This window comes from Heteronotia binoei, chromosome 6 (assembly GCF_032191835.1).
Source record: "Heteronotia binoei isolate CCM8104 ecotype False Entrance Well chromosome 6, APGP_CSIRO_Hbin_v1, whole genome shotgun sequence".
Lineage (NCBI taxonomy): Eukaryota > Metazoa > Chordata > Lepidosauria > Squamata > Gekkonidae > Heteronotia > Heteronotia binoei.
In genome coordinates, this window is record NC_083228.1 from 148,731,100 (window position 1) to 148,758,006 (window position 26,907).

At 50.4% G+C, this 26,907-nt stretch overlaps 1 protein-coding gene and 1 non-coding gene across 3 annotated transcripts in view; one reads left to right on the plus strand and one right to left on the minus strand.

The window, feature by feature from the left end:
- Nucleotides 1-26,907, minus strand: part of FGF12 (fibroblast growth factor 12) — a 399,444-nt gene that overhangs the window by 267,489 nt on the left and 105,048 nt on the right. The window contains exon 1 of one of the 2 annotated variants that reach the window (XM_060242865.1): nt 312-400. The exons of the other annotated variant lie outside the window; for it this stretch is intronic. Within the exon in view, the coding sequence (XP_060098848.1) occupies nt 312-399 (88 nt within the window). The 5' untranslated portion in view covers nt 400. Of the gene's footprint in view, nt 1-311; nt 401-26,907 lie in introns of those variants that run through there. 2 annotated transcript variants of the gene reach the window in all.
- Nucleotides 15,082-15,156, plus strand: TRNAL-GAG (transfer RNA leucine (anticodon GAG)). Its single transcript has one exon. It is a non-coding gene; the product is annotated as a tRNA-Leu (tRNA).

Sequence of the window (26,907 nt, forward strand, 5' to 3'; positions counted from 1 at the left end):
CCTGCTTTGTCAACCCCAGGGAGGCGTCGGGAGTTGTGGGTTCCCACGTGAGCCCCACTGGGCTACAAGGGGTGGGCGGTGGGGAGAGAGAGAGAGAGAGAGAGGACCCCCCCCCCCCCCGGATCCCGCCTTCCTCTCTGCGAAGGGTCTGAGCAGCCCCCAACTGAGCGCGGCGCCAGAGGACGCGCTCTCTCTCCCTTCAGCACCCTGGACAGCAGCCCCCGCTCCGCCCGCCCGCAGCCGGTCCCGGAGCCTTCTCGGCGCTCCCTCCGCGGCGGCCCGCGGGACCCCCACCCCCGCGCGCTGCCCACCTGGACTCTGGCTGGAACTGAGGCGCCTCCCGCAGAGGCAGTGCAGCATAGGCGAGCCTTTGGTCCAGAAGAGCCCCGCGAGCCTCATGGGGAAGCCCGCCCAGCCCAGCCCCGCCCCACCCGCCCGCCCGCAACAGCTACTGGCCGCCCCGCGGGTGCTGGAGGAGAAAGGCGGCGCGGCGCCTCCGGCGGGCAAGGGGGTGCATGGAGGCGGCTGGGCTCCGGCGGCGGCGCCACTCGGTGGGTCTTTGCAGGGCAGGCTGGGGGGGGGGGGGAGGGAGGGGAGGAGGAAGGGCCGGCGGGCTGGAGGGAGGGAGGGCGCGAGTTCTGCCCCCTGCTGGCCAGGCCGAGCGGAGAGGCTGCGCCCCGTCCCAATTCTGCTCCGCAGGGCCGGATCTGGGGGGGGGGGGGGGGGCTGGCCCCTGGCGCCGACGGGACGAGGGCGCCCAATTGGGTAGGGAGCCCACTGTATTCTATGGGACCCTCAAAGAGAATGGCCCATAAGGGGGCACCATTTTTTTGATTGTGCCCCCCCTCCAAAAACATGTAGATTCGCTCCTGGCTCTCCGGGCAGCCGCCTCCACTCCACACCTCCTGCCTGCCTGCTAGAACATCGACGCCAGTCCGCCCCTCCACCCCCCCCCCCAGCAGCCGGACCTCCCCCTGGAAAGCCTGAAATCAAACTCCCAAGTCTTGCCTTCAACAAAGCTCAGGAATGCAGGCCCGCACCCAGCAAAAAAAATCCTCCCCAGAGAGGAGGAAAGAGCAGCTCTGTGCCTCCCACCCCCCCACACCTTCTACGCCAGGCAGAGCCCAATTCTGCGATCCGAATACAGGTGCCCGCGCGCCCTTCCCTGCCGCAGCTGCCTGCAAGCCTGGCTGTGCCCTTTCTGCCCCCTGTGGCCACATTAATCCGCTTGGAGGGGGGGGGGCGCATTCAGCATCTGGCCACAGCAGGGGACTAACTAAGGAGCTTAAGCAGAGCGGCCAGGCCGCGCCCAGCCCCACCCACCTACACTGCCCCCCCAGGGAATGGGAACCGACTCCAGTCCGGGATCAGGTTTTTATTTTTTTACTAAGTAGAGCCGAGAGCAGCGCGGCGACGCCTTCATTCTCTTGGAGCAACTGGTATTCAATGCCCATTGTTGTTACGAGAGGCTTCAAAAGCGCCTGTTCCGAACAAAGGCGGAATAGGAAACGGGGACGTAAACGTTTTCTGCCTTGAAGGCACCTCTCGGGAAAACCCTGATCGGGAAAACCCTGATCCGAGGAAGAAGATGAGGAGGAGGAGTTAGAAGAAGAAGACAAGGAGGAGGAAGAAGAGGAGGAAGAAGAAGACCGCAGATTTATACCCCCCTTTTTTCTGATTCAGATTATCAGAGCGCCTTACAATCTCCTTTATCTTCTTCCCCCACAACAGACACCCTGTGAGGTGGGTGGGGCTGAGAGAGCTCTCCCAGAAGCTGCCCTTTCAAGGACAACTCCTCTGAGAGCTATGGCTGCCCCAAGGCCATTCCAGCAGCTGCAAATGGAGGAGGAGGGAATCAAACCTGGATCTCCCAGATAAGAGTCCGTGCACTTAACCATTACACCAAACTGGCTCTTTGGCGATGTTCAGGAAACAGCACCTGCGAACTCCAGAAAAGCAGTGGGGAGTCACTTGGAGCAGACACACCCCTCCCCGCTCCCCACCAGCCTTATTGCGGACTTGTGCTAGGCATTTATACCCCCCTTGCAAGGATGTGGTACATGATACCACATCCTTGCAGACTCCAGTATCGTCTGGACTGGCAGCGTCATCCTTTGACTGCGGGCGTTTAGGCCGCCAATGTTTCCTTTTGTTCGCCGCCACTGCCGCCACCACCTCCTCCTCCTTTGCCGACATGGGGGATGAAGATGCCCTGCCCCTTCCGCTGGGCCTGGGAATTCTGCCAGAACCCCGGAGCAGCACGGCGGGGGGGGGGGGGGAGAGGGAGGGCATGCCAGAGATTTGCATGGGCTCCTCCCCACTGGAGAAGAGGCAGGAGGAGGGGAGCTGGAGAGGTCGGAGTGGGGGGCCGGGCACTGCCAACAACAGTTTGGGAAGGTACACAACTTTCAGGGCTTTTTTGGGGGGGGGGGCGGGATTTCGGTTTAAAAACTCTCCTTCCTTTAAAACTTAAAATTTAAAAACTCTCCTTCCTTGGAGGTTTTTCAGCAGAGGCTAGATGGCCCTCTGACAGCAATGAGGATCCTGTGAATTTAGGGGGAGGGGTTTGTGAGTTTAGAGCGATTCCTCAGTGGAACAGGCTTCCTACTCGAGAGGTGGTGGGCTCTCCTTCCTTGGAGGTTTTAAACAGAGGCTAGATGGCCATCTGACAGCAATGAGGATCCTGTGAATTTAGGGGGAGGGGTCTGTGGGTTTCCTGCATGGTGCAGGGGGCTGGACTAGATGACCCTGGAGGTCCCTTCCAACTCTATTTGATTCTAATTACTCAGTAAATAAACCCTGAAGGACATTGTGAGCAGAAGAGCGGGCAGTGGGGCGGAGGGAGGTCAGCCTTCCTGAGCCAACTGGACAGATTCATAGAATCCTAGAATCATAGAGCTGGAAGGGACCTCTAGGGTCATTTAGTCCAACCCCCTGCACAATGCAGGAAACTCACAAACACTTTCCCCTAAATTCACAGGATCTTCATTGCTGCCAGATGGCAATCTAGGCTCTGTTTAAAAACCTCCAAGGAAGGAGAGCCCACCACCTCCCAAGGAAGCCTGTTCCACTGAGGAACCGCTCTAACGGTCAGGAAGTTCATAGAATCCTAGAGTTGGAAGGGACCTCTAGGGTTATCTAGTCCAACCCCCTGGACTGGTCTTTGTCAGGACAATTTGATTGAATAACAGAGACAAATGACCACCTGTTCCTGCAAAGCCCCCTCTCCCCTTCCACCCCCCCCCCCCACCTGCCCTCTGAGATGTCTTTTCCCTCGAATTAAAAAGGAAGAGATCTGGATTCTTGCAAGGTTTCATCTGCAGGGTTTGGGAGGAGATTTAGACATTCTGATTCCAACAGCCCAGAATTTGCCCTTAATAAAGGCTGTATATATTTCACATGGGCCTCTTTATACCAGGAACACTTAAGAATTATGCGTATAGTGGATTCAACTTCCCCTAAACCACAGTGGCAAAGCCTTTGGGCAAAAGGGATCCCCTTGTACCTGCCCTCAAGAACAGCTGAGGGAAGCGCTGAGCATCTGGCCAGAGTAAAACCTTTTCTGAATTTATGGACATCTAGGCGAGACGGTTGTTCCATATTCATATATGGAACAACTGACTGGTTTAGAATAGGAACAGGAGTTAGACAAGGATGTATACTGTCACCCTGCTTATTTAATTCCTATGCAGAGTACATCATGCAGAATGCTGGCCTGGATGAAGCACAAGCTTGGAAAAACATCAACAACCTCAGATATGCAGATGATATTACTCTAATGGCAGAAAGTGAGGAGGACCTAAAGAACCTCTTGTGGAGGGTGAAAGAGGAGAGCACAAAAGTAGGCTTGAAACTCAACATCAAAGAAACGAAGATCATGGCATCTGGCCTCATCACACCTCGGCAAATAGAAGGGGAAGACATGGAAGCAGTGACAGACTTCACATTTCTGGGATCCGAGATCACTGCAGATGGTGATTGTAGCCATGAAATTAAAAGACGTTTGCTCCTTGGGAGGACAGCTATGGCAAACCTGGACAGTATAATAAAAAGTAGAGACATCACCCTGCCAACAAAAGTATGGTCAAAATGATGGTATTCCCAGTAGTCATGTATGGCTGTGAGAGCTGGACCATAAGGAAGGCCGAGCACAGAAGAATAGATGCTTTTGAGCTGTGGTGCTGGAGAAGACTCTTGAGAGTCCCTTGGCTGCAAGAAGATCCAATCAGTCAGTCCTAAGGGAAATCAACCCAGACAGTTCCCTGGAAGGTCAGATGCTGAAGCTGAAGCTCAAATCCTTTGGCCACCCAAGGAGAAGGGAGCATTCCCTGGAGAAGACCCTGATGCTGGGAAGAACAGAAAACAAAAGAAGGGGGACAGCAAAAGAGGAGATGGCTGGACAGGGTTACTGATGTAACAAACACGAATTTGAGCAGACTTCGGAGGATGGTGGAAGACAGAAGGGCCTGGCGTGACTTGGTCCAGGGGGTCGCAAAGAGTCGGACTCGACTGTGCGACTGAACAACAACAAAGGTGAGGCAGCTGCACGCATAACTAGCCAGAAGGACAGAAGGATATAAATAAAATCTATTATTATTATTATTATTAAGTACAAATGATATCCCAACAAGAGCAGTCGTTTGCCATTTGCACGCTGCCTTTCTTCTGACTTCCATGACAATTACCATGTTTTTTTTTTGGGGGGGGGAGAGGCTGAAAGTGCGGCTTCTCTTTTGCCGCTTTGCATTTGTTATTCTACAGATGGCAACCCAGATCCCTCGCCTTTTTGGAGCGCACAGGAATTGTGCAGGTGAGGCCCTCGCAGAGCCGCCAGAGGGCAGCAAAGCATTTCCAAAGCCAGCTGGGCCTCCCGCAGCTGATTGACAAACTCAGCTAAGCCACCAAATATGCCAGTACATTGGAAGGTTGAAAACTCCCCCAAAAACTCTCAAGAACCAGGCAGATGAATGGCCATCCTCAGGTGCATTTTGTGGAACAGCCTGTAGAAGAGGGGAACCGTGACCACCTGGGTAGTCTTTCCATGATACGGCATTTCTATAATACTGCCAGTTTTGTGTAGTGGTTAAGTGTGCAGACTCTTATCCGGGAGAACCGGGTTTGATTCCCCACTCCTCCACTTGCAGCTGCTGGAATGGCCTTGGGTCAGCAGGAGCTCTCGTAGGAGTTGTCCTTGAAAGGGCAGCTTATGGGAGAGCTCTCTCAGCCCCACCCACCTCACAGGGTGTCTGTTGTGTGGGAGGAAGATAAAGGAGATTGTGAGCCACTCTGAGACTCTGATTTAGAGAGAAGGGCGGGGAGGGACGGTGGCTCAGTGGTAGAGCATCTGCTTGGGAAGCAGAAGGTCCCAGGTTCAATCCCTGGCATCTCCAAAAAAGGGTCCAGGCAAATAGGTGTGAAAAACCTCAGCTTGAGACCCTGGAGAGCCGCTGCCAGTCTGAGAAGACAAGACTGACTTTGATGGACCAAAGGTCTGATTCAGTATAAGGCAGCTTCATATGTTCATATATGTTCATACAGTCTCCTCCTCCTCCTTCTTTGTCTTCTTAGAGCACCTATAGGCCCCTAATTAGTAGGTACCCCCAGACAGGCCTTGAATTCAGCAGGAGCTCCCAGGAGCACAGCTCCCGAACCTTTCTGACAGTTCCCCCTCCTCCCCTCACCCACCTTGTCCATGAATAGTAGGCACAGCTGCATAACAATCCCTAGATGAGCTCCACCACCTATTTTTCTACAAAACAACCCCTGCCCCCAGACTGGTCCCCCAACAAGAGCTCCAATCAACAAAACAGCATTTTAGGCTGAAGAGAACCTTTTCCCTGGAATGTTTCTTCTAAAAAAAGATTTTGTCGTGGCTTTTCTGGTCTTGCTCACATCTGTTCTGAAGTCACGGAACTTGGAGAGGGGAATGAAATGGGATAAGGAACGAATGTGAGCGTATAATGCCAAGGTCGACGACATCCAGATTTATGACAGCTGTCAGCAGTGGGATTTGCCCAGGAAACGTACAAGCCAAGAGGCTGCAAAATCCAGCCACAGACCATTCATACAACAGCAACGATACAGATGGATGAGTGGGTTGAAGATGTCACCCTACGAGGCGGTTTATCCGGACCTGCCTGGCTCAGGCAAGCCTGGTCTCATCAGATCTCGGAAGCCTAAGCGGGGTCATTCTTGGATGGGAGGCCTCCAAAGGAATACCAGCAGTCGTGAGGTGGGGCAGGCTTTATTCAGCCATTTCCCTAAATGTCGTCTAGATCCCCAGTAGAAGTCTGTCACCAGAGGTCGCCATGACTTCCAGGTTCACACACACACAGTCACACACACATCCACCCACATATAAAAATACAAAAATAAAAAAGAGAGAGCCCAGGGTCGCTACGCAGAGGTAGGAAATGACGAACCACCTCTGCATGACTTTAGCCTCTGCAAAGCTACTTTGTCTTAGAAATATTTGCCTTAAGTCCTTTGGAATCAAACAGAGCGCCTTGCCTAAAATAATTACCTAAAAACACAATTAATTAATGGGACACACAAAAATATACAGGGTGGACATAAAAACCACTATGATGGCATAGTTTGGTACATGCCATTACTATCTGGGGTTCACTGAGGAAGAAGTCATTGGAATGAGGGATTATCTAGAATCATAGAATCATAGAGTTGGAAGGGACCTCTAGGGTCATCTAGTCCAACCCCCTGCACAATGCAGGAAACTCACAAACACCTCCCCCTAAATTCACAGGATCTTCATTGCTGTCAGATGGCCATCTAGCCTCTGCTTCAAAACCTCCAAGGAAGGAGAGCCCACCACCTCCCGAGGAAGCCTGTTCCACTGAGGAATTGCTCTAACAGTCAGGAAGTTCTTCCTAATGTCGAGCCGGAAACTCTTTTGATTTAATTTCAACCCACTGGTTCTGGTCCTACCTTCCTGGGCCACAGGAAACAATTCCACACCATCCTCTATAGGACAGCCCTTCAAGTTCTTGAAGATGGTGATCATATCACCTCTCAGCTGCCTCCCCTCCAGGCTAAACACCCTCAGCTCCTTCAACCTTTCCTCAAAGGACTTGGGTCACCAGACCCAATCCTTGTGTGGACTAGGACTTCATGCTGGACTTCTCATGGACTTGATGGTTTCCATCTGAGAACTAATGAGTGTGAACTTATAATGGATTTTGTGAATTAATTTCCTTGTTTATTGGACTTTATGGACTCTGCCTGTTGCTTTAATGCTCCATGTTAAGAGGCAATAATATTGTGTAAAAATACAATAAGATTTTGTCATCATTGGCATTTTTGAAAATTGCTCTTTATTTGTGTGCTATTGCAGCTAACAGCGTGTCAGTTTTATCTGGGTCTTCAGCTCTCACCTGGATGGCCCAGGCTTACCCTGACCTCATCAGATTTCAGAAGCCAAGCACAGTCAGCCCCCGTTAGAATTTGGATGGGAAGCCCCCAAGAAGAAGATATTCGATTTATATCCCACCCTCTACTCCAAAGAGTCTCCGAGCGGCTCACAATCTCCTTTCCCTTCCTCCCCCACAACAGACACTCTGTGAGGTAGATGAAGATATAGGATTTATATCCCGCCCTCCACTCCGAAGAGTCTCAGAGCGGCTCACAATCTCCTTTCCCTTCCTCCCCCACAACAGACACCCAGTGAGGTAGATGAAGCTATTGGATTTATATCCCGCCCTCCACTCCGAAGAGTCTCAGAGCGGCTCACAATCTCCTTTCCCTTCCTCCCCCACAACAGACACCCTGTGAGGTAGATGAAGATATTGAATTTATATCCCGCCCTCCACTCCAAAGAGTCTCAGAGCGGCTCACAATCTCCTTTCCCTTCCTCCCCCTCAACAGACACCCTGTGAGGTAGATGAAGATATTGGATTTATATCCTGCCCTCCACTCCGAAGAGTCTCAGAGCGGCTCACAATCTCCTTTCCCTTCCTCCGCACAACAGACACCCTGTGAGGTAGATGAAGATATTGGATTTATATCCTGCCCTCCACTCCGAAGAGTCTCAGAGAGGCTCACAATCTCCTTTCCCTTCCTCCCCCACAACAGACACCCTGTGAGGTGGGTGGGGCTGAGAGAGATCTCCCAGAAGCTGCTCTTTCAAGGACAACTCCTGCAAGAGCTAAGGCTCACCCAAGGCCATTCCAGCAGCTGCAAGTGGAGGAGTGGGGAATCCAACCCGGTTCTCCCAGATAAGAGAGCTCTGGCTGACCCCAGGCCATTCCAGCAGGTGCAAGTGGAGGAGAGGGGAATCAAACCCGGTTCTCCCAGATAAGAGAGCTCTGGCTGACCCAAGGCCATTCCAGCAGCTGCAAGTGGAGGAGTGGGGAATCAAACCCGGTTCTCCCAGATAAGAGTCCACGCACTTAACCACTGTACCAAACTGGCTCTCCAAGGGAGGCTGGGGCTGCTACGCAAAGGCAGGCAATGGTCAACCATCTCTGAACGTCTCTTGCCTTGAAAACCGCTTGAGGTCACCGTAAGTTGTCAGTGACTTTTAAAAAATATATACATATATTTCTTAATTTTTTTTAACACGTCAACCTTACAAATTAAAATACAAACCACAAACAAATAAAAATCACAAAGGCAGAATAGAGATCTAAGAAGGCTGTGTCGTTTGTCACAAATTGTAACCAGCCATTGGCCATGACTTGACGGCCGCAAGGGAGAGAAGTGTGGGGAGAGATCCACTTCTGGGCCTGCCCTCCCACTGGCTGAGCTCAAATGAAGGCCCAGATGGCAGTGATGCAGGCAGTGAGAGACTCCCACCCCCACAACTTTTGAAGTAGGCAGAAGAAATCAAGCTTGGTTTTAAAACTTAGATCTAGAGCAGGGGTGGCCAACGGTAGCTCTCCAGACGTTTTTTGCCTGCAACTCCCATCAGCCCCAGCCAGCGTGGCCAATGTCTGGGGCTGATGGGAGTTAGGCTTGCCAATCCCCAGGTCCCAGCGGGGGTTCTTCCACTTTCCCAGGCTCCTTCCCGCCCCCAGTCAGCTGGCCGGAGAGGTGGGAAGCCCCGCCCCCAGAGGACCATGTGCCTTCCCACCTCCAGAGGCTTCAGTCTCCGATTGAAAGGCTTCCTATGAAGAAAGGTTGAAACGCTTGGGACTCTTTAGCTTGGAGAAACGTCGACTGTGGGGTGACATGATAGAGGTTTACAAGATTATGCACGGGATGGAGAAAGTAGAGAAAGAAGTACTTTTCTCCCTTTCTCACAATACAAGAACTCATAAGAACATAAGAACATAAGAGAAGCCATGTTGGATCAGGCCAACGGCCCATCCAGTCCAACACTCTGTGTCACACAGTGGCAAAGATTTTTATATATACACACACACTGTGGCTAATAGCCACTGATGGACCTCTGCTCCATATTTTTATCTAAACCCCTCTTGAAGGTGGCTATACTTGTGGCCGTGAATTTGCTCAGCAACTCGTGGGCATTCGATGAAATTGCTGAGCAGACAGGTTAAAACGGATAAAAGGAAGTACTTCTTCACCCAAAGGGTGATTGGCATGTGGAATTCACTGCCACAGGAGGTGGTGGCGGCCACAAGCATAGCCACCTTCAAGAGGGGTTTAGATAAAAAATATGGAGCAGAGGTCCATCAGTGGCTATTAGCCACAGTGTGTGTGTGTATATATATATATTGTCTGAGTAGACAATACTGACTTTCATGAACCAAGGGTCTGATTCAGTATAAGGCTGCTTCATATGTTCATATATATATAATTTTTTTTTTGCCACTGTGTGACACAGAGTGTTGGACTGGATGGGCCATTGGCCTGATCTAAGATGGCTTCTCTTATGTTCTCTTGGGATGGGGTGTCTGTGTTACTTGGAAGAAGTTGGCAGCAACTCGTGAGTAGAGAGGCCAATCCCTCGGCTTCGGAGTTGCCAGAAACGGGGAGAGGTAAGGAAATGTCTTCTGGACACTTCATTATTCCCTAGTTGGAGATTGATTCTCATAGGGTACAATGGGGAATTGATCTGGAGGTTTCGGGGACTCTGGGGAAGCTGTTTTTTGAGGTAGAGGCACCAAGTTCAATTATGCTTGTCACACCCTTCTTCCTGGCTCCGCCCCCAATGTCTCCTGGCTACACCCCCAAAGACCCAAGATATTTCTTGAATTGGACTTGGCAACCCTAATGGGAGTTGTAGGCAAAAAACATATGGAGAGCTACCGTTGGCCACCCCTGGTCTAGAGTCTTGGGGGAGAGATCTATCAGTGGCTTCGTTCGGGGGTCTCAAAACCTCCTTAAGATCCCCGGACCAAAAGAGGCTCAACTGTCCATCACCAGAGCCAAAACGTTCTCAGTAATAGCCCCTGCTTTGTGGAACGCCCTCCCCAAAAACATCAGGGGCCTGCGGGACCTGCCACAGTTTCAAAGGGCCTGTAAAATCAAATTATTTAAGCGCGTTTTAACGGTTGAAGGGAGATAGCTATTACTCCACAGCACCGAAATCCCACTGAATTAGTATAAATGAAACAACATCAGAGAAATTAGAAATGCACATCTTGGCTTTAGGATTGTAAATTGTATGAATGATTGTATTGTGTAATTTGTTTTTAATGTTTATGTGGTTTAATTTGCTGTTGTTAGCCGCCCCGAGCCCGTCAGGGGAGGGCAAGATATAAAGTTGATAAAATAAATAAATAAAAATAAATAAATGGTGACTAAAAGAAGCCTCCACATTCAGAGACACTCTGAGTCCCAGAACCAGGAAGGGATGAAATACTTGTGCTTCTCTTCTGTTAATTAAAAAAGGGTTTCCTAGGGTAGTGAGAGACAGATGTTGTTTTATTTCTTTTCCTCCCTCCCCCCCCCCCACTTCAGACTAGCACTACTTCCTCCAGCCTGTCTTGAATTAACTTAAATAACCCCAAGCATTCAGAGATTTGGCTGGGGAGGAGTTAAAAACTCTTAATGTCCAAAGACTGCAATGCCTGAGGGAGAATCCCCAAGGAATTTAGACTGATTTCCCACTAGCCTTCTGCCTCTCTTACGCTCCTCTTCTCTACGGGGCTTCCGCCGAATTTCACAGTACCTGCCCCAGGGCTGTAACTCCTTTTGCCTTTTTCATGCAGCGAACAGAAACTGGTTTTTAGAGGATCTCGTTTGCTGCGTGGAAGAGGCGGAGCAAATTGCAGCCCCAGGGCAACTTGTGTGAAATCCGAGGGAAGCCCCACGGAGAAGAGGAGAAAGAGAGGGGAGGGAAGGTGGCTCATTGGTAGAGCATCTGCTTGGTAAGCAGAAGGTCCCAGGTTCAATCCCCGGCATCTTCAACTAAAAAAGGGTCCAGGCAAATAGGTGTGAAAAACCTCCACTTGAGACCCTGGAGAGTCGCTGGCAGTCTGAGTAGACAAGACTGACTTTGGGAAACACGGTGGCTCAGTGGTAGAGCATCTGCTTGGTAAGCAGAAGGTCCCAGGTTCAATCCCTGGCATCTGGGATTGCCGGTGGGGAGGGGTAAATTAATTGCTCTTAGAATAAGTTTTTATCAAATATATATAGGGAACTGGAGGGGATTTTGGGTTAATTGGAATTGGGGTCTAATTAGACGGAGTGAGGAAGGTGTGTAATTGGCTGCCAGCCTGATAACGGTTTCATTGCAGCTGCTGCCAGCGAGGAATGGCTGGCTCAGGGATTCCGGTGCTCCTGGGGAGGGGGAGGTATGGCGGTGGGAGCAGATATTATAAGGGAGGTGGACAGAGACAAGTCGGTGCTCGGCCCCCCTCCAGTCTGCGGCCCATCCCAAGGGTGACAGGTAGCAGGACCAGGAGTAACCCGCCTCCGTCATTGGTGTTATGCAACGCCAGGTCCATTAATAACAAGACCTCAATTCTCCGAGAGTTCATGCTCGAGCAGAATGCGGACCTGGCTTGCGTGACCGAGACCTGGATCCGGGAGGGCGATACAGTGGCCCTCTCGCAAACAGCTCCCCCAGGTTACTCGGTCTTCCATCAATCGCGGACTAGCGGGCGGGGGGGAGGAGTGGCATTATTTGCACGGGAGGCTTACTCCTTTAGGGCGCTCCCGGCCCCAAAGATTGAGGGCATTGAATGTGCCGGACTGGCGTGGGGGGATGAAGAGGGGTTGGCGATTTGGCTGGTGTACCGTACGCCTAACGCACCGGCCAACGCCTTGCCGTCCCTGCTTGAGGCGGCGACAGGCTGGGCGCTGGAGCACCCAAGGTTGATAATCCTGGGTGACTTCAACGTCCATGCCGATGACCCGTCCTCCAGCCAGGCGATGGACCTAGTGTCTTCCATGGCGACACTGGGACTCTCTCAATTTGTTGTAACCCCCACCCACCAGGCCGGGCACATGTTAGACCTGATCTTCGCGGCCGGGATTGTAGTGAGCGATATAACCACAGAGGTTGTGCCATGGTCGGATCACTTCGCCCTCAAGGCCCGTGTAAATATGCCCCCCCAAACCTGTTTAGGCGAGGAGCCGATTATGGCTCGCCCGCGGAGCCAAATGGACCCGGAACGGTTCCAGATGGCCCTGCGGGACTCCTGGCCCTCTGGTGACTCTCTTGATGGCCTGATAGAGACCTGGAATAGCCGGCTCTCTGGGGCCATCGAGGAGATCGCACCTCGGCGCCCTCTGCGACCTCGGATTAAGCTGGCTCCGTGGTACACCCCGGAATTACGCCAGCTGAAACAAGGCCTTAGACGGCTAGAGAGGCAATGGCGACGCACTCGTGACGAGGCGACTAGAACATCTTATAGGAAGTTTATGAAATCCTATGAGATGGCAATCAAGGCTGCAAAGAAAACATACTTTGCAGCTAGGATTGCATCTGCAAATTCGCGCCCAGCCCAATTATTTAGAATAATTCGGAATTTGACTACATTGCCTCAAGGCAATTCTAAAGCTAAGGAATTGGAAATTGGCTGTGAGGCTTTTGCGAAATTTTTTGCGGATAAGGTCCAATCGCTCCGCCAGGACTGCCCCGCCAATTTGGAGGCAGTAAGTGGACTCGAAGCCCAATGCGTGTCTTCTGATTCAACTCTGGATTGCTTCGACCCGCTCAGCTTGGACGAAGTCGACAGAATTCTTGCCACTGCACGTTCCACGACTTGCGATCTGGACCCTTGCCCCTCCTGGCTAATTAAGGCCTGCCAGGAGGAACTAAGATATCCTATACGGGATATTATAAATCGATCCCTTTCAGAAGGTGCCTTTCCAACACCTCTGAAAGAGGCATTGGTCCGCCCTCTCTTGAAAAAACCGTCATCAGACCCGGCCGAATTGGCACACTACCGGCCGGTCTCAAATCTGCCTTTTTTGGGCAAGATTATTGAGAGGGCCGTGGCAGCGCAGTTGCAGGAATTCCTGGAGGACGCTTCCGTCCTAGACCCATGCCAGTCCGGCTTCCGCCCGGGCCATGGGACAGAAACAGTCCTGGTCGCCCTCATGGATGACCTCCGACGGCAACTGGATCGAGGCGGCTCGGCAGTATTGCTGCTGTTAGACCTATCGGCGGCGTTCGATATGGTCGACCACCGGCTGCTGACCCGTCGCCTCGCCGACGCAGGAATTCGGGGGCTAGCCTTACAGTGGCTCTCCTCCTTTCTTGAAGGTCGGGGACAAAGGGTGGCAATTGGGGGGGAGCTGTCTCAGAGATACCCACTTCATTGTGGAGTGCCTCAGGGAGCAGTTCTCTCCCCGATGCTGTTTAACATCTTTATGCGTCCCCTTGCCCAGATTGCACGGAGGAATGGGCTGGGTTGCCATCAATATGCAGATGACACCCAGCTCTATCTATTGATGGACGACCGGACTGGTGATGTCCCAGCAAACCTGGACCGGGCACTACGAGCCGTGGCTGACTGGCTCAGGCTGAGCGGGCTGAAGTTGAATCCGGCGAAGACTGAGGTCCTTTGCATGGGCCGTGGCGAGCCAGGAGGGGAGACTATTCTACCGGCCTTCGACGGGGCGCCACTGGTACCGGTGCGCAAAGTCAAGAGCCTGGGAGTGCTACTGGAGTCCTCCCTATCAATGGAGGCCCAAGTAGCTGCCACTGCTAGATCCGCCTTCTTTCATCTTAAGAGGGCGAGGCAGTTGGCTCCCTTCCTGGAGCGCGCCGACCTAGCAACTGTGATCCACGCAACGGTCACTTCGAGGTTAGACTACTGCAATGCCCTCTACATGGGGCTGCCCTTGTACCGGACACGGAGGCTTCAGGTAGTCCAGAACGCGGCGGCCAGGCTGTTGGAGGGACTACCACGGTGGGAGCCTGCACGGCCTGGGCTGCGTAATTTGCACTGGCTGCCGGTTGTCTACCGTGTCCGATATAAGGTGCTGGTTATCACCTTTAAAGTCCTATATGGCCGAGGACCTGCCTACCTAAAGGACCGCCTCTCCCCGTATGTACCCCGGAGAGCACTGAGATCTGGTTCCCAGAACTTACTAACAATCCCTGGGCCAAGAGAAGTTAGGTTGAAGGCCACTAGGGAGCAGGCCTTCTCGGTGATAGCCCCTCGTTGGTGGAACGATCTACCAGAGATGGTGCGAGCCCTGCGGGACCTGAACCAATTCCGCAGGGCTTGCAAAACATTTCTCTTTCAGTTGGCATTTGAGACAACATGTGGTAATTGAATTGATATAGAACCGGATCAACGAATGAACAGATATTTAGCCATCCTAAATACATCTGGATTACATCATTCTAGCACCTACCTTAATATATCTTATTATATTTTATTTGTTTTTATGTATTTTAAATAACTATTTGTAATTAATGTCAAATTATTATGTTTTATGAATCATGGGACTCCCATGTCTGTTATACTGTCCAATAAGAATCATGGGATTCCCGTGCCTGTTAGCCGCCCTGAGCCCGCCTGGCGGGGAGGGCGGGATATAAAAATAAAATATTATTATTATTATTATTATTATTATTATTATTATTATTATTATTATTATTATCTCCAACTGAAAAGGGTCCAGGCAAATAGGCGTGAAAAACCTCAGCTGGAGACCCTGGAGAGTCGCTGGCAGTCTGAGTAGACAAGACTGACTTTGGGAAGCACAGTGGCTCAGTGGTAGAGCATCTGCTTGAGAAGCAGAAGGTCCCAGGTTCAATCCCTGGCATCTCCAACTGAAAAGGGTCCAGGCAAATAGGCGTGAAAAACCTCAGCTGGAGACCCTGAAGAGCCGCTGCCAGTCTGAGTAGACAAGACTGACTTTGGGAAGCACAGTGGCTCAGTGGTAGAGCATCTGCTTGGGAAGCAGAAGGTCCCAGGTTCGATCCCCAGCATCTCCAACTAGAAAGGGTCCAGGCAAGTAGGTGTGAAAAACCTCAGCTGGAGACCCTGGGGAGCCGCTGCCAGTCTGAGGAGACAAGACTGACTTTGATGGACCCAGGGGGGGTCTGATTCAGTAGAAGGCAGCTTCAGATGTTCATAGATGAGAGCAGCATAAGGCTAGCGGGAAAACTGGTCTTAGTGCTTCTCCCCTCTCCAAGTTTATTTTATTTATTTATTTGTGTGTTTTATTTAGTAGGCTTATATTCCGCGCTTTCTCATAACGGGCTCAGGGCAGACCACAACATGAACGGAACCACAATAAAAACCGACAATTTAAATTTTAAAAACAATACAATAAAATTAGCAAACCGAAGACAATAGAGCAAGAGAACAAAATAAAGCGCATCACAGGTGGAAGGGCACATTTCACAGAACGCAGCCGTTTTCGGCCCAAGAAGAAGTGATGGTTTATAAAGGGTTATCCTTTTTTCTGTGAGGGAGTGTGTTCTCCTCTCCCCTACTGCCTTGCTTAAAGAGAAACGCTTTACCCACTCGTAGAATCAACCAGACGTCATGAGGCATGGGGTAGAGGGATTATAGCATAATAAGGTTGTAAACTATTTCTGAATGCAACACAGCCCGTGATGGACACAGGAAGTAACTACTAACAAAACATTTTTTTTTTCAGAGAACTGTGAGAAAATATGCTTCAGTCTGTGCTTTTTGGAAACTTATGAATGGTTGGATCCAGGGTAACTAATCCATGGGCAGGGCTACCAGATAGGGATGCCAGCCTCCAGGTGGGACCTGGAGATCCCTGAGTATTACAGCTCATCTCCAGACTACAGAGATCTGTTCCCCTGGAGGAAATGGATGCTTTAGAGCATGGGTGGGGAACCTTTTCTCTGCCAAGGGCCATATGGATATTTATAACATCATTCGCGGGCCATACAAAATTATTCTCTCAAGGGCCATATGGATATTTATAACATCATTCGCGGGCCATAACAAATTATCAACTTAAAAAACAGTGCTCCACTGAGGGAGAACGATTCAGGATGGCAAAATTAATGCAAATAATTGTTTTTCTATTTGAAGTCGTATGGCACAACTCCCCCCCACCCCCGGCCTGCCACCCCAGGCAAATGCCTAGATCCAAGGCTTTTTTTGTAGAAAAAGCCCAGAAGGAACTCATTAGCATATTAGACCACATCCCCTAATATTAGCATGTTAGGCCACACCATCTGGGATAATCAAGTGCAAATTGAACTGGTGGCAGCTAGTTCCCACCCCCTACCCCTCCCTTCCTCCCTTCATGCTGAAACTGCAGCTGCTCCCAGCAGACCTTTAAAGGCCCCCACAGACCCCAGCAGCAGTCCTTCACAATGCCACCACTCAGGCTCCCCTAGGGCCAGAGCAAGTGATATCGAGGGCTGTAAATGGCCCCCGGGCCTGACGCTCCCCACCCCTACTTTAGAGGGTGGACTCTAGAACACTTTACCCCACTGAGGTCCCTGCCCCCCCTTGACTTCATCCCTAAATCTCCAACTTGGATCTGGCAAGTTCACCCCACCACCCCTGCTGGTGACCGGGGGGCGGGGGGGGGCGACCTGGAAAGCCAGCTTGGTGGTTAAGACTGGGGGACTCTGATCTGGAGAGCCAGGTTCGATTCCCCATTCCTCCACGACATGCAGCCGGCTGGATGTCCCAGTTCTCTCAAGAGCAGTTTTCTCAGAGTTCTCTCAGCCCCACCTATCTCACAGGGTGCCTGTTGTGGGGAGGGGAAGATAAAGGAGATTACAGCTATTCTGACACTCCAAGTGAAGGGCAGGGAATAAATCCAGTCTCCTCTTCTTCTAATCCTATGATCAGATGGCTCTGAACGATCTCTCCCTTTAGCTTCCCTTGTCAAGAGAAACTCTTGGCATTAGTACTTTCACTTTCCACGGCCTCTGCTTTGCACCACTTCTATCTCTGTGTAACAAATGAAGCATTCCTTCTGCCTAGTCCCAGGGATGGCCAAGGTCGTCTCTGCCTGATTCTGTTCACACCTGCAAGGGGCCTGGGAAAGAACTATTGGGGGAGGGACTGCTTGCTTCGCGCCTTAAGATTTGAATGTGTAACGGTTTAATCCTGAACTATAAGTAGAGGGCAATTGCCCGCCATGGCCAGTTTTTGCAAGGACCATCTTGCTGTGACCTGTCATGTATCAATAAACAGCTATTCTTGCAACGGACTGTCGTTGATCCTTGAACTGCTGGAGACTTGACATTCCTCCTCTTTTAAAGACTAAGAAATGACAAGAAATCATGAAGGGGACATCCTTCCCAGCCCCCTCCCACTGAAGTCCAACTCTGAGACAAAGGGGGTCTCTTGAGACCAAGAAGGCTCTCTCTCTCATGCTTCCTTGGCAGCTAAGTCCAGACTGAAGATGGTGTTTTAACCTTTTATCCATCTGAATCCCCACACACATACGCAACTGCTGTATCCAGAGCCCCAGCTCAATAATCTTTCTGACCAGGTTTCAAGGAGGTGAGTAGTTTGCAGGGAAGGGCAAGCCATACACATTTCACGTGTTATAATCAAAAGTCCAGTCCGGACAGGACAGAGGTACTATTTTGTATGCAAAAGGTTCCCAGCACCTCCAGTGACAGAACCTTGGGTCAAAGTCAGCTAGTTGGTAGTCCTAGTAGGAGCAGGAGTGAGTCATAAGAGAAGCCATGTTGGATCAGGCCAATGGCCCATCCAGTCCAACACTCTGTGTCACACAGTGGCCAAAAAACCCAGGTGCCATCAGGAGGTCCACTAATAGTCTTCATACTGTCACCCCCCAAAGCATCAAGAAGACAGAGCATCCTTGCCCCAGACGGAGTTCCAACAATATGCTGTGACTAACAGCCACTGATGGACCTCTGCTCCAGATGTTGATCCAATCCCTTCTTGAAGCTGGCTATGCTTGTAGCCGCCACCACCTCCTGTGGCAGTGAAATCCACATGTTAATCACCCTTTGGGTGAAGAAGTCCAGACTTCTTCTGCCATCTGTTTATATAAAATGATATGTTATTGGTTTTAAGCTGCATTGTTTTTATGAATTGAAATGTATTGGTTTTAATGTTTAAATGTGAAGTATTTAATTGTTTATATTTAAATTGTTAAATTGTTATTGTTGGAAGCCGCCCTGAGCCACTCCTGGGAAGGGCGGGATACAAATCCCGAATAAATAAATAAATAAATAAATAAAGTACCTTTTATCCGTTCTAACCCGACTGCTCAGCAATTTCATTGAATGTCCATGAGTTCTCGTATTGTGAGAAAGGGAGAAAAGTTCGTCTTTCTCTACCTTCTCTACCCCATGCATAATCTTGTAGACCTCTATCATGTCACCTCTCAGTCGACGTTTCTCCAAGTTAAAGAGCCCCAAGCGTTTTGACCTTTCTTCATAGGGAAAGTGTCCCAACCCTTGAATCCTTCTAGTTGCCCTTTTCTGCATTTTTTCCAATGCTGTAATAATATCTTTTTTGAGTCAAAGGGTCCCATCACAGTGTTTTGCTGTTGTTTGTGCCGAAGAGTCAGATTTGAGTCCAGAGATCCCTTCCTGACCAGCACAATTTCCAGAATCTTTCCAGAATCATAGAATCCTAGAGTTGGAAGGAAGGGACCTCTGGGGTAATCTAGTCCAAGCCCCTGCACAATGCAGGAAATTCACAAATACCACCTTCCTCCCCCCTAAATTCACAGGATCTGCCTTGCTGTCAGATGGCCATCCAGCCTCTGTTTAAACACCCTCCCCCAAAGAAGGTGCCTTTCAAAGTGGCGCCTTTTCGAGCCAGCTCCTGATAAGTTGGGGATAGCTCGTGGGTGGGATGGGGACGGCAGGCAGCTGTATGCGTGTAGATGCGTTTTTTAGATCTGCCTGCCTGCCATCCCTGGGGTGGCTTTAGCCGCCCATCTGTAAGCAGCCAATGGGTGTTTTTACATTCAGTTTGATCCAGAGTTTTAGAGTCTTCAAATCGCCTGCCACCGTTCCGCTTTAATTATTTTCCTTTTACATTGGTGGATTTGCTCTGCACATTTTGCATAGCCAAACTTCCATATTTCCTGCTTAAAGCGTTTCAATTTGGGGGAGGAAGTCTCTGATCAGAGGGCAGACGGAATGCCGGTGCTTAGTGAAATTGCTTGGCAATCGTGTCAACACTGCAAAAACAATACAATTTTAAATTACAAGACGAGGCAAGCAATGATATGTAAACATTTCAAGTGCTGTCAGTTCTCATGCAAATGACTGCACCTTGTGGCTTTTGGAGGAGTCTTTTAAAAACGCATGAAAACTTCTACAAGACAAGTCTGAAACGCCTGTAGAGAAATGACTGGATCAAAACTAGTTTGGAGAAGAACGTTGCAGCAGCAGCGCCAGAAGTCATCTCACTGAAACAAACGTAGATGCTTCGGGCAGCAACAATGCAAAACAATTGTGAGAACATTAGGTAATGTAAAAGGTGAGTTTCCAGTGCGGTGACAGAGAGCCACAAACTGCAAAAACACTCAATGTGTTGGACTGGATGAGCCATTAGCCTGATCCAATATGGCTTCTCTTGTGTTCTTAAAGCCTTCCATGAGCAGTCTGGGGCCCATGAAACGGAAGGACTTTCTATCCCTGCACTTTCCCAGTGTCCCTCCTGCGCCCTCTTTGCCTAGGACCTGCCCTCCGACAGTCTAGGATTGGTCTTTTTTCCCCAAAAAAGAAATGACTGTGGAAAAGCCTCCTGGGGGGTGCTTGAGAGGGGAATTTCCATAGAATCATAGAATCATTCCACCCTCCTAGCTTTCCAGAGAAGCCTTTAAATAGATCTATTTTATACAGAGCTTTAGAGGCAGCCCAAGTCTGGTCTGAAGCGAGTGATTTCCCACAAAGTCTTTTTTTTTTTTTTTGAGAAAGGCATCTTGCCTGTAGTTTCTAGATGTACCGTATTTGTTTAAACGTCGTAATTATGTGGTTTTTATATAGTTTTTTCCACTCTAGTTTATATTGTTGTTGCAGACCTTGTGCCCTGAGCTGGCTAGGAGAAAGGAAGGGACATAAATATTTGAAACAACTCGCTTGGCGCCAACCCAAGTCAGTCATTACCGGCTCGCCCTTCCCAGCTGCATTACACAACCGATTCTGGAAATGGAGGGAAGAGAAACGGCAGCTTGCTGGAGAAAAAACTTGCCAGAGTTCTTGGTGGTGGTGGTGGTAGTGGTGTTTTTCCTGTTGAAGCATCCCCCCCCCCCCCAAAAAAAAAGGGCATGACGTAGAACACTTCTTGGGACGGGCTGAGGGATTGGATCCAGTCCAATTCACTGGCAACCATGAATTTGGGATTTCAGATGTAGCTGAATTGCGGCATTAATAAAAACGCATCAGGGTTGGGGGTGCCCTCTAAGCTGAGTTCGTGTGAGCTGGCTCACAGGTTTTCTGAACCTCCAGCTCACACATTTTTGTCTTCGCTCAGGGAAAAACGGCCCCGGAGCAAACTGATTTCTGCAGCCGCTCACAACTTTAATGCCAGTAGCTCACACAATAGAATTTTTGCTCACAAGACTCCACAGCTTAGAAAGAGCACCCACTTGGGTACAATAGAGTGAGAGTTGGTCACCAAGCGACCAATGAAAAATAAAAAAAATGTGACTTCAATTACTATGTAAATTGAATAAAACTCTTATTAAGAAAATTACAAACACCTTTGCTCCAATAAACAGATCTAAATAAATCCACAGGGATTTACAACGTCCACTTCATGTGCAAGTTCACTCACACCCATAAATCAATATACAGTTCAGCTGAAAGCCTTCAATGTCAGCAAATCCTGATTGCAGACATTGAGAGCCAGTTTGGTGTAGTGGCTAAGTGTGCGGACTTTTATCTGGGGGGACTGGGTTTGATTCCCCACTCCTCCACTTCCACCTGCTAGCATGGCCTTGGGTCAACCAGAGCTCTGGCAGAGGTTGTCCTTGAAAGGGCAGCTGCTGTGAGAGCCCTCTCTGTCCCACCCACCTCACAGGGTGTCTGTTGTGGGGGAGGAAGGGAAAGGAGATTGTAGGCTGCTCTGAGACTCTGTCCTTGAAAGGGCAGCTGCTGTGAGAGCCCTCTCCAGCCCCACCCACCTCACAGGGTGTCTGTTGTGGGGGAGGAAGGGAAAGGAGATTGTGAGCTGCTCTGAGACTCTGAAATTCAGAGTATAGGGCAGGATATAAATCCAATATCATCATCTTCTAAAAAATATGATCCTCTCAATTATCCATTTCAAATGAAGGCACAGAATTCACATAATCAGATTGTCAGTTTTCCAATTAAAGATTATGTAAGCACTGCAACAGGTGTGCTAGGTGGTGGGCTCTCCTTTCTTGGAGGTTTTTCAACAGAGGCTAGATGGGCATCTGACAGCAATGAAGATCCTGTGAATTTAGGGGGAGGTGTTTGGGAGTTTCCTGCATTATGCAGGGGGTTGGACTAGATGACCCTGGAGGTCCCTTCCAACTCTATAATTCTATGACCGTTTGAGCGATTCCGCAGTGGAACAGGCTTCCTCGGGAGGTGGTGGGCTCTCCTTCCTTGGAGGTTTTTTAACAGAGGCTGGATGGCCATCTGACAGTAATTAAGATCCTGTGAATTTAGGGGGAGGTGTTTGTGAGTTTAGAGCGGTTCCTCAGTGGAACAGGCTTCCTCCTCAGGTGGTGGTGGGCTCTCCTTCCTTGGAGGTTTTTCAACAGAGGCTAGATGGTCATCTGACAGCAATGAAGATCCTGTGGATTTAGGGGGAGGGGTTTGTGAGTTTTCCTGCATTGTGCAGGGGGGTGGACTAGATGACCCCGTGGGTCATTTCCAACTCTACAATTCTATTATCTTCCTTTCCCCCCCACTCTTCCCACTTCCTAGCCTTGCTTTCGCTCTCCCCTCTAAACACCCTCTTCCCCCCCCCCCCCAAAGAAAGATCCCCTCCCCGTCCCCAGTCAAATTTCCCATGCTGGGGGAAATCTGCATCTGAGTCCATCAGATGGCACTCCCTGGTCTCAGCTCAGCCTTTGCAATTTTATAAGGAATAATGTCACACACTGCTTCGCTCTTCCAGCTGTGTTGTCATCCCACAGTTGTCACCCCACACCCGATGAAGAAGCCCCTGCTGGTGTGGAGCTCTGCACAACTCTGCGCACGCACACACACATGCAGAAGAGTTACGGAGCCTAAGAAATCATGTTGTTGTTGTTGTTGTGAATGTGAAAGGGCTTTGTGCTCTCAGGCCTGCTGCTGCAGCCCTTCCTGAAGCACCTCTGCCTCTCTCCTGCTCGGATCTGGGTGAGCTCGGGTGACGGAGTGAGCAGAGTCCGTTTCCAGGAAAGCCGCCCAAATGGCTTTGGTGGCAGGGTGCCACGCCAGGCAAGGAGTGGAACTGGCAGCAGCTGCCCGAGGAGATCATTATAGTCTAAAATAAGTTTGCCCCCTTCCAAGTCCCTCTGTTATTCAATCTCCAAGTTCCCACCAAGCCCCGCCTCTTCGTTATCCACAGGAAAGCTTTTGAACTGACTGTGCCACAGTGTCATGAGCCCTGATGAGGAGGAGCTGGAAGGGTTAACAGACCTGGAAGAGTTGCCAGCCAGTTCCTCAGCTGAACAAGCAGCAGCTGGCCCATCAATCACTCTCCAGGCACCAGTGCCAGCTGTTGACGATCAATCTCCTCCAAGCTCTCCTCCTCTCTTCTCAAGAGTTCGAAGCAGGCTCCGGAAAGAACTTTCAGAGCGAAGATATGAGGCACGCTGATGCTTCAGGTCTCTCAGCCCTGAGTTCTAGCAGAGTCACTGCCACCCAGGGAGCAGGCTGATTGAGACTCCCATATAGCTCCCACCCAGGACCTGGTAACCTTGTGGAAGCAACAAGTCTATTCTCTGGCTTGCATCCACGCTCCTTCCTGATCCTGACCTGTTTGATTTCCTTGTCACCCTGACCTTGTGGCTTTTGGACATTGACTTCTGATTCCAGTTTGTGATTCTGCATTGGTGACTTGGCTCCTGCTTGACTTCCCGGACATTGACCCCGGACTGGCTTTGGACTCCTGCCTGCCTGCACCCGGAGAACATGATACATAGCAAAGGACTAGAGACATCTTCCTTGGGATTCAATCCCCACAACCACTGAAAAGGCCCCTGAACTTAAACAGAATTCCAGATGGGCAGGCCTCGAATTCAGCAGGAGCTCACAGGGCGCAGCTCCTGAACCTTTCTGGGGGTTCCCCCTCCTCCTCCCCACCTACCTTGTCCATTGAATAGTAGGTGCAGCTGCATAACAATCCCTGGATTAGGAGAGCGGGCAGCCAGCCACCAGGGGCTTTGCCACACCCCCAGCTGTCCTCATTAACCCCTGGAGAAGCCCACCCCACCCTTTCTCCACTTCTGATGTGATTTTGGGAGGCGGGTGGCTTGTTGGCCTTTTGACTGGGAGGGGGGCGCCAAGGAAAACCTCGGGTGAGCCCTAGGTGAGCAAGACCTGCTTGGGCTGGCCGAATCTCTAGCCAGCCCAAACAGACCTCGCTTGTCTGGGGCTCTCCTTTCTTGCATCGGGTCGCTTTTGGCTGGGATGGGGGGCAGCATATGCTAATGAGCTCCACCACCTATTTTTCTACAAAATGACCCCTGCTGAGGGTGGCTCTATCACGAATATGCCTCCTGTTCTACGTAGTAGCGGTGGGGAGTGTCAGCCAGTGACGGCTGACTTGTGGTGATCCTCAAAGGGAGATCAAGGCAATGGATGTCCAGAGGTGCCTCTGCGTGGCAACCCTGGATTTCCGTGGGGTCTCCCATCCAAGTGCTCTCCAGGGCTCAGCTAGCTCAGTCTTATCAGATCTCAGGAGCTGAGCCCTGGAGAGCACTTTATTTATTTATTTATTTGTAATTTATATCCCACCCTTCCCACCAGGTGGCTCAGGGCAGCTTACAACATATAAAAACTAACATATAAAAACTAACATAAGAATATAAAATTAAGCATAAAAGGTTAACATTTCATAATTCACATAGTTAAAATCTAGACATTTTTCACGGTTATATATGTAAACATTAAAACCATACAGCGATCTTGCAGCTACACTCAGTTCAAGTTCAGTGCCGGTTAGTTGTGGGCCAGCCGGAAGAGGACTGTCTTACAGGCCCTGCGGAATTGAGCAAGGTCCCGCAGGGCCCTTACCTCTTCCAGCAGCTGGTTCCACCAGGAAGGGGCCGTTACGGAGAAGGCCCTGTCCCTTGTAGTTTTCAAATGGGCTTCTTTTGGCCCGGGGACAACAAGGAGATTTTGAGTTCCCGATCTCAGTACTCTCTGGGGAACATGTGGGAAGAGACGGTCCCTCAGGTAGGCAGGTCCTAGGCCACTTGGATTTCCTTAGGTGGTCTCCCATCCAGGTCTCAACCAGGGCTGGTGCTGTTTAGCTGCTGAGATCTTGTGAAATAAGGCTAGGCTAGGCTGTGGAGTCTGGTGAGCAAAAACTCTACTTGGTCAGCTATTGGCATGCAAGTTTTGAGCTACTGCATAAATAATCAAAGATTTCAGGTTTTCACGGCTGGCATCATCATTAGGGTTTGTAGAATCGTTTCGGCTCAAGTGCCGTGTTCTACTGGAGAAAGTTTTTCTTCCAGACGTTTCGTTCTCAGCTGTGGAGAACATCCTCAGTGGCGTTGCAGCCGGAGCAGGCGCTCTGACCTTCTTGGCTGCTGTGCATTGAGTGAGGCCAGGACTGCTGGAGAGCTGCTATTTCTAGGCTGGAGGGGGTGTGGTGAGAGGGCAATTGGTTTGTGAATGTACCCATTGTTTGGTGGGGCTTCCTGGAAGGGTGGTGATAAGGAAACTGGCTGTGGAATGTGACCATTCTTCTGCATAAATTAGTGGATAACGAAATTGCTGAGCAGTCGGGTTAGAATGGCTAAAAGGAAGCACTTCTACGAAATTATGCCTGGGACAGAGAAGGTAGAGAAAGAAGGACCTTTCTCCCTTTCTCCCAATACGAGAACTCGTCGGCATTCCATGAAATTGCTGAGCAGTCAGGTTAGAATGGATAAAAGGACCAAATCACCAGAGGGTGATTAACACGTGGAATTCACTGCCACAGGAGGCGGTGGCAGCTACAAGCATAGCCAGCTTCAAGAGGGGATTGGATAAAAATATGGAGCAGAGGTCCATCAGTGGCTGTTAGCCACAGCATGTTGATGGAACTTTCTATCTGCAGCAGGGATGCTCTGTATTCTTGGTGCTTGGGAGGGGGGCAACAGTGGGAGGGCTTCTAGTGTCCTGGCCCCACTAGTGGACCTCTTGATGGCACCTGGTTGTTTGTTGTCGTTGTTGCCAGTTTGAGAGCCAGTTTGGTGTAGTGGTTAAGTGTGCGGACTCTTATCTCGGAGAACTGAGTTTGATTCCCCACGCCTCCACTTACAGCTGCTGGAATGGCCTTGGGACAGCCATAGCTCTCGTAGTGGTTGTCCTTGAAAGGGCAGCTGCTGTGAGAGCCCTCTCAGCCCCACCCACCTCACAGGGTGTCTGTTATGGGGGGGGGAGAAGATATAGGAGATTGTAAGCCGTTCTGAGTCTCTGATTCAGAGAGAAGGGCGGGGTATAAATCTGCAGTCTTCTTTGGGCACTGCGTGACACAGAGCGTTGAACTGGATGGGCCATTGGCCTGATCCAACGTGGCTTCTCTTAGTTTGCTCTTTCTCCTGAGCTAAGACAAAAATGTGTGAGCCAGAGGCTAAAAAACTGTGAGCTGCCTCACCTTAACTCAGCTAAGAGGGAAGACTGGGCAGTGGCTAATATACAGGTATACACGTGGGGATGTTCACTGTGAATGGGAAGAGCCATCCTGTGTGCTTCTCTGCTGGGAAGAGCTGGCAGGCTGCCAAGCTGTCTGTCAAATGGGGCCCCCACCTGACAAATGCCGTGCCCTGTGCCACTCTGACGGATGCACCTGAGAGCCGCTCCTCTTCTCGAGAGCGTTTTTAACAGAGAGATGAGAAATCATCACAGGCAAAGCAGCACAGAATGTATAAACCCATCCATCAAGTCGAGTGTCCAGATCACGTGATGTGATGGTGTCGCTTTACTCTGCTCTGGTAAGACCTCCCCTGGAGTCTTGTGTTCAGTTTTGGGCACCACATTTTAAGAACGATATAGACAAGCTGGAATGGGTCTAGAGGAGGGCGACAAAGATGGTGAGGGGTCTGGAGACCAAGTCCTGTGAGGAAGGGCTGAAGGAGCTGGGCATGTTTAGCCTGGAGAGGAGGCAGCTGAGAGGTGATAGGATCACCATCAAGTACTTGAAGGGCTGTCCCATAGAGGATGGGGTGGAATTATTTTCTGTGACCCCGTAAGGTAGGACCAGAACCAGTGGGTTGAAATTAAATCAAAAGAGTTTCCAGCTCAACATTAGGAAGAACTTCCTGACAGTTCAAGAGATTCCTCAGTGAAACAGGCTTCCTCCTTGGGGGGTTGTGGGCTCTCTTTCCTTGGAGGTTTTTCAACAGAGGCTGGATGGCCATCTGACAGTAATGAAGATCCTGTGAATTGAGGGGGAGGGGTCTGTGAGTTTC